This window comes from Neophocaena asiaeorientalis, unplaced genomic scaffold (genome assembly GCF_003031525.2).
Source record: "Neophocaena asiaeorientalis asiaeorientalis breed wild unplaced genomic scaffold, Neophocaena_asiaeorientalis_V1.1 scaffold606, whole genome shotgun sequence".
NCBI lineage: Eukaryota > Metazoa > Chordata > Mammalia > Artiodactyla > Phocoenidae > Neophocaena > Neophocaena asiaeorientalis.
The window spans coordinates 81,224-91,176 of record NW_020173687.1 but is presented as its reverse complement, the minus strand read 5'-3'; the positions used below and the strand labels follow the sequence as shown (position 1 = coordinate 91,176).

The window sequence follows — 9,953 nt, the reverse complement described above, 5'->3', positions numbered from 1 at the left end:
GGGGGGGGGGGGCCCAGAGGCTCATCTGTATGTGAGCATTGTGGACCTGGATGTATGTCTGTGTGTGTGAGAGACGGTCGGACAGATGGATGTGGCTGTGCGTCTGTGTGGCGGGGTCTCAGATAGACCTGCCCCACTCGGCCTCAGGAGAGCCACCTGCAGGAGGGGCAAGGGGTCTGCTTGGCATCAGGGGAGATGGTGCGGGTGTTCGGGGAAGCTGGGCGGGGCAGGGGGAACTGAGGGGGTCTCCCTGCTGGCACCTTCTTTCCTGCGGGGCCCCCAGCCCTTGGCAAACACTAGTGCGACGGTGGGACACGTCCATGTCCCGAGACCCTGGCTGACTGTAGGGTCCTGGGGATGTGGCCGAGGCCTGAGGCCCCAACCCCGCAACACCTCCAAGCTTCTGGTGCTCTCGCCTCTCAGGGCCTGAGGTGGATTTTTATTCATTCTGCAGCCACTCCAGGGAGGGTCCTCATACCCGCCTCCCTCCTGGCGACCCGGCCCTGCTTGAGAGGGTGCAGGGCCAGGGGACTCTCGCTTGCTGGGTTTCTTATAAAGGAGGGAGTTTGGCGCTCAGGCATCGGCCCTGGCTTGGCCCCTCCTAGAGTGGGAGGACGTGGGCTGGCTGCTGCGCCCTGGGGGGTGGTCCTTGTCGTTGATCCCAGGGGGCCTGGGTGTGGTGAGCACCCGCTGCGTCTTAGCCCTGGCAATTAAAAGCCTTAAGCTTTAAAAACAGCTTTTGCTGTTTATCAGTTATGAAACAGTTTTAAAAAATCTGATCCATTCTTTTTCTTTTTTTGCGGTATGTGGGGCCTCTCACTGTTGTGGCTTCTCCCGTTGCGGAGCACAGGCTCTGGACACGCAGCCTCAGCGGCCGTGGCTCACGGGCCCAGCCGCTCCGCGGCATGTGGGATCTTCCCGGACCGGGGCACGAACCCGTGTCCCCTGCATCGGCAGGCGGACTGCTGCGCCCTGGGGGGTGGTCCTTGTCGTTGATCCCAGGGGGCCTGGGTGTGGTGAGCACCCGCTGCGTCTTAGCCCTGGCAATTAAAAGCCTTAAGCTTTAAAAACAGCTTTTGCTGTTTATCAGTTATGAAACAGTTTTAAAAAATCTGATCCATTCTTTTTCTTTTTTTGCGGTATGTGGGGCCTCTCACTGTTGTGGCTTCTCCCGTTGCGGAGCACAGGCTCTGGACACGCAGCCTCAGCGGCCGTGGCTCACGGGCCCAGCCGCTCCGCGGCATGTGGGATCTTCCCGGACCGGGGCACGAACCCGTGTCCCCTGCATCGGCAGGCGGACTCTCAACCACTGCGCCACCAGGGAAGCCCTGATCCATTCTTTAAGCTCCATTTTATGAAATGTAGATTCGCCTGATTTAAGAAAGTACACATAACAGGGAGGACCATTAATCACAAGTATCAGAGTAATTCTCAGCTTCAAAATACAGCGGTGGTTTCTCCCTCCACCTCCCAACATAAGTTTACTGTGACCTCCAGATCTGGGCAGAGGGGCTGACAAAAACGGCCACCCCGAGCCCATTTCTGGGGCTTTGGTGTCCCCCAGCGGCAGTGGGGCAGGCTGGAGGAGCCCCGCCTGGAGACCTATCCTCTATTCCCCGTGTGCCTCCCACGTGGTTTCTGGTTTTGTGCAGGAAGGAGCCCCATCAAGGCTCGTTTCGGATCCAATCCCATCAGCAGCCTCACGGGCTCCTCCAAGGGCAGCTACAGCAGCTATCAGGAGATCATTGCAACTTCTCTCCTAAATTTGGGCCAAATCGCCGAAGAGACACTGGTCGGGGAAGACTCGGGCCAGGGGGCCAAGCGGGGCGCCGGCATCGTGCGCCTGGTGCGGGAGGAGGCTGAGGAAGGAGCCACCAGCGACGAGGGGGAGAAGGATGTCTTCATCCAGCCGGAGGACGCAGAGGAAGCGATGGAAGTCACCAGTGAGCGCTCCCAGGAGCTGCGTCCCCAGTCCCTGGAGGGTGTGGCCAGCGAGGAGTCCAGCAAGCAGAGGGTGGCCCTGGGCACTGAGCGGGGGGAGGCCCCGCCTGATGCGATCTGCCAGGAGCAGGCCCCCCCTGCCCCCCGCCCGGAGGCCTCTGAGCCCCGGCGCCCGGCGCCGCCCAGCCCCAGGCCTGCGTACTCCGTCCTCGTGGAAGTGCGCTCTGACGACAACGGGAAGGACGAGGACTCGAGGTCCCAGAAGTCCACAGTCACGGATGAGTCGGAGATGTACGACATGATGACCCGCGGGAACCTGGGCCTCCTGGAGCAGGCCATCGCCCTGAAGGCTGAGCAGGTGCGGGCCGTCCGCGAGCCGGGATGCCCACCCGCCGAGCAAGGCCCGCTGGGCCCGGGCGAGCCGGGGAAGGCGGCGAGGCCCATGGACGCCGCCCGGAAGAGCTACTGCAGCAAAGGTAGGCCGGGCACCTGGCCCTGCCCCGCCCCCTCCCAGGGGTGCGCAGTCCCGGACCCACGGGCGAGTCCTGAGGTCTTTACGGGCTGGGGGGCACGGGCGGGGGGAGGTTGTGTGAGCCAGACAGGAGCCGCCTGTGGTCGGTGAGGCAGGTGGCCAGGCTGGGAGCACTGAGCAGTGCAGAGCAGGCCTGAGCCATGGAGGACAGTGGGACTGGTTCTCAGGGACCGACTGACGCTGAGGTGCAGACGCCGTACGAGCCCTGGACAGAGAGGCCAGCGACAGCGAGCGCAGGAAGGCAGTGCCCGGGAGAGGCTTGTGAGCCCCTTAGGGTGCCCCTGCCTGCCCGGTGGTCTGAGGACAACTTCCTCCCATTTAAACCACACACACAGAGCCCGCCAGGGCCCTGCCCTCCCTGGGGTGGGCTTTCTGAGGATGTCTGTCACTTCTGCATTGTGGCTTCCCTACCAAAGGGGACGGATGGCTCCGCTGGAAGTTTCCCTGGGACACTGGCTGTGCTCTGGGGACCGTGTGTGTCCTGAGAGGCATTCCCTTCTGCCTCTCAGGCATTCCCTTCACTGAAAGTGACCTCTCTGGGCCTGCAGAGGCTCTACGAGGTCAGTAACTGAGATTTGGGGTCAAATTTCTGCCCAGGCCTTTATTAGCTGCTTTGGGTAAGTGACTCAGCCCCTCGGTCCCCGTTACTGTCAAATACAAAGGACGTGACCTGGCAGAGACCTTGTCACACGGCTTTACCTCTCTGTGCAGAGGCCTGGCTCCCAGCCCGAAGCCAGTGGCCCTCGCGTGACATTAGCAGGACAGGGCAGAAGGTGTCAGCCGCCATCCGGCGGGGTCCCCCCTAAAGCCCTGCGGGTCCTGCTGTTTGTGGCTTGCCGCAATCTGTGGGGAGCTTTTCCACGCGGACGGCCAGTGTGGATGGTCTCTGCAGGCTGCCCGTGCTGTCCGGCCACGGTCCCTTTTGGGCTCTTGGGCAGTCTGGCCACTCTCCTCTCTGGACAGCCAGAGTGAAGGACGGTGAGCTGCCCTTCCGCCTCCCTGCTCACCACCTCCCGCCCAGCTTCCCAGCTGCCCTCTGACGGATAGGCCTTGTGTGTTTAGATCCCTCAAGAGCTGAGAAGCGTGAGATCAAGTGTCCGACCCCAGGCTGCGACGGCACCGGCCACGTCACTGGGCTGTACCCGCACCACCGCAGCCTGTCTGGCTGCCCCCACAAGGACAGGATCCCCCCGGAGAGTGAGTAGCTCTGCACGGCTCAGGCCGCCTCTGGTGTTTGGATGGTGTCCACGTAGAGGAGTGGCCACCCAGGACCCTGTCCCTCTGGACTGGCACATCCAGAAGCCCAAACTTGGGCCCTACAAGCGTGGCGACATGGAGCACGCCCAGTTATTCACCTTGAAATGGCAGCCTGGATCAGGGCCCCTGGAAACCGGCCACAGACACGGGCACACAGGAGGGGAGGCCGGGCCCTGGAGCTGGGGAGGGGCCGCTGTCTGTGTTCTGAGGGCTCAGGAGAAAAGCTGTCCTTGCTTCTAGGCGAGGGGCAGCAATCGTGACCGTTAAGTTTGTAAGGTTTCTGCCTCAGGGAGGCCAGGGTCGCGGTGAGAGGGGGCGGGCGTGGCCTGACTGAGCGGGGCCTGGGGCTCCTGCGCCCTCCGCGGCTGGTGGTGCTCACCGGCTCCCCCCCACCCATGTTGTCTTGCAGTATTGGCCATGCATGAGAACGTGCTCAAGTGCCCCACTCCTGGCTGCACAGGCCAGGGCCACGTGAATAGCAACCGTAACACGCACAGAAGGTACGGGGCTGGGCTGGGCTGGGCTGGGCTGGGCTGGGCTGGGAATGGTGAGGGCCATGGAGGGGGGTGCCTGGGACACGGTCTCCCTGTGCGCTGCCCTTTGGGGTGAGTGCACGGTCAGGGCAGACCTTTGGCGGGAGCAGAGCAGTACCTGGAGGGGTGCTCACCTGTGCCACTGTGAGCGGGGGTCCCGAGAGACCAGAGGGCGGCTGGAGGAATGGACGCACGCAGCGCAGGGAGGCCTGCAGCCTGTGGGGAGAGCCAGGTAGAGACCCTGTCCTGCTGAGATTCGGGAAACCTCTGGACACTAGCTTTTGCTCAAGGCAGAACCTCAGCAGCCGGGGCCGAGCCTGGCTGCTCTGTAGGGGTGCTGAGAGCCTGGTGCCTGAGTTGTCTGCCGTCTTCTGGTGAGAGGTCGGCCCCGCCCTCGCCCCGAGCCATGGGTAGCTGCAGCCGTGGCGGGGCGTGAAGTGGCTCCGGCAAGTGACACTCAGCTGGAACGACTGGCCAGAGTTTTTGAGGTCCGATCACTGAGAAGAGGCTAAATTCCCCAACACTGCTGGGATGATGTCACCTCTCCTGGCTGATCGCAGTTTCTCAGTTCTGACAGTGGAAGCTGCACCTGTGGCGTCTCGGATTGGGTGCTCTCCTGGGCAGGACCTGTGCCCTCCTCGTGTGACCCTGGTAGACCATGTCCTCCAGGGTCAGCACCCAGCCCGTGGCCCGTGGGCTGATAGACTGTGAGCAGCTCTGGTTGGTGGTGAGGGGAGAGGAGGGAGGTGAGAGGCGGCCTGGGCCCCGCACCCACCCAGAGGAGGTGCCTTTGCTCAGAGCCTTGAAGAACTTCCGGGTGCGTTTTGTCTCTGTGTCGTTGGCTTAGAATTTCCAAAAACAGAAGCTGGCTGAGCAGCAGGTGCTTTGAGGGCTCGAGGACAGACCTGGGGAAAGGCCCCTCTATAGGCAAGGCAGCCTTCCCTGAGCTCCTGCTGGCGCCTGGCTCCCGGCTCGGATGGGTGGGGCCTGGAGGAGGGCTCAGCTGTCCTCCTGTCCTTTCTCTAGTTTGTCTGGGTGTCCCATTGCTGCTGCCGAAAAATTAGCCAAGTCTCATGAGAAGCAACAGCCGCCGACGGGAGACCCTTCCAAGAATGGCTCCAGTTCGGACCGGATCCTCAGGTAAGTGAGATGAGTCACAGACCGGGAGGCGTGTTTTCGACCTCGGGCCCACGCGCCTGACGTGCAGTGAGGCCGAGCTCAGAGTCTGGAGCGGAGAAGGTTTGTTACAAGAGCCGAGCCAGGAGGACGGGCGGCTCGTGCTCCGAAGACGCGACTCCCCGGTGGCTCTCAGGCAGGGTCTTTACGGCCAGCGTGAGGGGAGAGGGTCCAGGGTGGGTGATCAGCTCGTGGACCCTCTTCTGATCAGCCGATGGTGAGGGAACCTCAGCCTTACGGTTCCAAGCAGTCTGGGGTCCACGTGCTGCGGTCAGCATGTCATCACCATCCTCCACCGGGTGGGGTCTTAGTTTCTGCGGAGTGACCCAGAGATACGTGTCAGGTTGTCCCCTCTGTCTCTTCAGGAGAAACCAGGAGCCCTGTGACTCTGTTGTCCTATTAACTGACTGAACCTGCTCTTTGGAACTGGGGGGGAAGGCCTAGGGGGCTTCAAGACTGTTTTTTTTTTTTTTTTTCCTACAAACAAGAATCAGGGACGCGCAGGGGCTTTTTTTACCCGGGAAGGCCCTGCAGGGTCCCGCTAGGCTTCATGGGCTGCCTCCACAAGTGCCCAGGGGGCTTCTCGCCCCTCCGCCGCTGTGTGTGCGTGTCCACGCTCGTGTGTATGTGCGCGTGTGTGCTGGTGTCTCCCAGGGGGGACTTGGAGGGTGGTTTCATGGGCCCCGACACCCGCGCGGCTGCCCCTGCCTCGCTGTCCCCGAGGGTGTCTGATGTCACCGCCTGGGATTGTTCAGGGATTTGTTTGTGGAGTCGCTGGTCCTGTTTGGAGAGAGTGGGTTGCGCCAGCCCAGGACCCCTGCTGTCTAGGGAGCCCTGGCAGCTGCTCACCCCAGGACAGACCGTGAACTGGGGAGCGCAGTGGGTGCCAGCGGCACCCTCCGGAGCGCCACTCCCCGTGACCCTTGAGGTGCCGTGTGTTTAGGTGCATATGCACCCGTGTGTGCGTGCAGACATGGCTCATCAGTGAGGGGGCTTCTGAAAGACCCTTCAGAGCGAGTCTGCTTGGTGTGGCCTCACCCGCAGGCCCCTGTAGGTGCCACGAACAAGGCCAGAGGCTGAGGAGCCTTCCCAAGGCCACACGCTCCCCTGCAGGCTGCCTTCAGAATCTCCTCCCAGTGGGACCGGTTCTCTGGTGCCCACCGTGCTGGGGGACTCTCCCTCACCCCCGTGTCCTTGCTCAGCGGACTCCCTGCTCCCTCATCTCCGAGGAGCTAGAACTGACAGGTCGTCCCGTCTAGACTCTCTGCTCCACGTCTGTCTCCCGAAGGAGAGTGTGGGAGACCAGGGCCACCGTCCCCTGCACAGGCCCGGCGTCCGGCAGTCACGAGCATGGGCGATGGCACAGACCATGGCCTGGAGGTGGGCGGGCCACCTCCGTCACCCAGCTGTCCCTTCCCTGGCATGTGCCTGGCAGAGCCTTTGCCTGAGCAGCGTGGCCTCCCACCTCGGCCTCAGGGTCACGTGCAAGCGGTCTCCGGGCTGGGCCTCGCCCTCCCGCACTGGGGCGCCCTGCACTCCAGTTGGCTTCTTTCAAGCGGGTGGCGCTCACGGTGGTGGAAACTGCTTCTTTCCTCCATCTTATTCCTGTTCCTCTGGCTTCTTGTCGGGTTTCTTGCCTTGATCCAAGTCACTGACAAAATGTCAAACTACCAGGCAGGTGAGGCTTGGCGAGGCCAGGGTGGGGGCCAAACAGCTGCCAAATGTGGGGGTTGTGCCCCGGGAACGTGACTCCGTTTGTTTGCCGGTAAAAGTGGGACGACAGCGTTATAGACTTCAGAGGTTTCTCACGAGGCTGGATGAGGCAGGGCCGCTTTGTTTCCGGGCCCTCGGTGAGGAGGCCAGATGGTGGCAGCTGTGGCCGCGGTGCAGAGCTTTCCATCCAGGCTCCACGTGCTCTGTGGAGAGGCCAGTACCCCCAGGGTGTGGGGCGAATCTCCGCAAAGCTCTGTGGGCGTCACGGACACTGAGTCTGCTGCTGGCGGAAGCCCCGGCTGAGGAAGCCACCAAAACGTGGCACAGACATTAAGTTTAGGACTCGTCTCCCCCCGGGGGTGCCTGAGCACTCACCGGCCACTTCTCCGATGCCACTGGCCGGTCCAGAGGGGCCCCTGCCCTCGCTGGGGAAGGAGAGCCGTCGGTTTCCCAAGGCCCTGCAGAGCCAGCCTTTCGTGGTTGCAGGGTCTTCCTGGCACCCGGCTCCTATTTTCGGGTCACACCTAGGTTCTCGTAGTGCCTGGCGCCCTGGGGGCCTCACCACTGGTTCCTCCTTAATTCCGCCCACCACCTTTTCCAGACTGAAGTCTCTGCGTGGCTCTCCCAGGCCTCCTCCGCTCTTCTCTCAGCTGACTGGAACACAGGCCCCTCCGCAGACCGGTATAGACCTTGTGGCCTTTCTGTGCCGGGCTGGTCTTCCTCCCGCCGTGGCTCCAGTGCTGTCAGGGCTGGTGTGTTCGCACCATCTCTTGTGCATTTAAAAATCTGAGCTCTTTCAGAGCTTCAGTAACAGTGGCTGAACGCTTGCAGCGTCCTTTCATGCGTGTCTTTAACCCTTGCAGCAGCCCCTCCAGGGGCATCTCAGGTGACTTTCAGCAGACGACCTGGAGGGCTAAGGGCTGAGTCGGCCGCCCTGAGGCTGATTCTCAGAACCTCCTTCATGTTCCCTCCAGGCACTCCAGCTCCCTCCCCTCTGGGGAATTGTTAGTTATTCCACCACCAGAATTCTGCCTTGGCTGCCTGCCGCCCTAAGGATGCTCCTTTAGGGCTCCCTGCAAAGGGCTCAGAAACCTGCTCTCCTCGTTCCCTCTGTTGACGCGGTCCGCAAGGGGACACGCACTGTTTCTTCAAGGCTCCTAGTGCTTCGTCCCTGTGGCAATTCTTCCTGCACATCAGCCCCTGGGCACCCTGTAGTGGTGGATGTGAGGGAGGGCCTGCCTGGGTCACTGTCCGCGCCGGGTCTGAGGGATGGCTGGGCCAGGCCATGGCACGGGGCATTGGGATGAACAGCACAGGGTCCTTGCGTCCTGTCTTCCCGGTTCTCATCTCCGTCTCACACCCCAGGCCCATGTGCTTCGTGAAGCAGCTTGAGGTCCCTCCGTACGGAAGCTACCGGCCCAGCGTGGCCTCCACCACACCCAGGGCCAACCTGGCCAAGGAGCTGGAGAAGTTCTCTAAGGTCACCTTCGACTACGCAAGTTTTGACGCTCAGGTTTTTGGCAAGCGCATGCTTGCCCCAAAGATTCAGACCAGCGAAACCTCACCGAAAGCCTTTAAATGTAAGTTGGGGAAAGCTGCTCCCGGAGGTGTAGCGTCTGGGGGGCAGTGGAGGGGGAGCCCTCAGCAGCAGCGTGTCGGTCCTCTCCACCCTGGGGCCCCAAACGCCCCAATCCCCCGTGGCGGCTTTCTCAGAGTCCGTGTCTCACCCACGTTGCTGCCCACACACTCACCATCAAACTGGATGTGTCTCCTCACTACACGTGAAGCAAACCCAAGTCCGTTGTGCCGTGCGTGTCCACAGACTTAACGACGTCGCTGCCGTGGTTCACCCTACGAGCGTGCCCTCCCCTGGCTGTCCATCCCCAGCCAGTTTATTCCAGCTCAAGGGCTGGGGGTCTGGGAGGGTCAGACAACCGCTGTGCTGAGCCTGGGTACCCGACAGATGCTTCCTGCGCGGGGACCGTCTTGCTGGATACGATGCGTCATTTGTGACATCAGCAGCAAACTTTCTGGGTGCTCATCGCACTAACGACATTCATTCCGCCAAACCTTCCGGAACAAGCCTTCCTGGCTTTTTTTGGGGGGGGGAGGGGTCACTTATTGCGCTGATTTGTGAGTTGCAAGCCTGTTAGCCCTGGAAATACAAATAGAATGGAAAAGCGCCCCAGTGCACTTGAGATTGGAGCTGGCGGCCCCTGGTGGCTGTTGTCGGCCCCCAGAATTGGCAGTGATGAGTTTCCTACAGGTTAATGATACAATTACCACCTGGAGTGCGAGTGTCTCTCCGGCTTGTTAGGACTGGGGGCCTCGTGCCTTCCCGCAAGGCACCCACTTACGCTGGGGCGCTGGAAATCTGCTGGCGATATCCTGATTACTCAGAAATCATACCTGAGGGTGACCTTATGGTTATAGCACAGTTACTAGAAAAGATAACGTTTGATGCCTTCCTGTGTCGTGTTTATTTGAACACTAATGTCATTCACCAGAGCTGTGGCTGTTGGCGGAGGGGGGCGGGGGCGACACCGAAAGCAGCCTTTTGAGGCGTTGTGATAAACTTTTCCCACCTGAATGATATCCCAGACACTCCTCCTACTTGCAGACTTTAGTCTCTCAATGAGCATCACCGACTTGTTTGTTTGAAATATCGGGGGCGCTCGAACGTCTTCGGAGGCTTTGCCCTTTCTGCCCAAGTTAGGTCAAGATAGAAACGGCCTTCTCAATGCCCGACAGGGGTGAGGCTGCGGTGGGGCCAGGCTCCCGGCCCTGGCTGTGCCCTGTGT

The 9,953-nt window shown here is 61.4% G+C and overlaps 1 protein-coding gene across 1 annotated transcript in view; it reads left to right on the top strand.

Annotated features, from left to right (window-relative positions):
* MYT1 (myelin transcription factor 1) overlaps positions 1-9,953 on the top strand; it is a 35,805-nt gene that overhangs the window by 7,891 nt on the left and 17,961 nt on the right. The window contains exons 5-9 of the mRNA XM_024750336.1: positions 1,653-2,417; positions 3,536-3,670; positions 4,140-4,230; positions 5,290-5,403; positions 8,518-8,732. Of these exons, the coding sequence (XP_024606104.1) occupies positions 1,653-2,417; positions 3,536-3,670; positions 4,140-4,230; positions 5,290-5,403; positions 8,518-8,732 (1,320 nt within the window). The remainder of the gene's footprint in view (positions 1-1,652; positions 2,418-3,535; positions 3,671-4,139; positions 4,231-5,289; positions 5,404-8,517; positions 8,733-9,953) is intronic.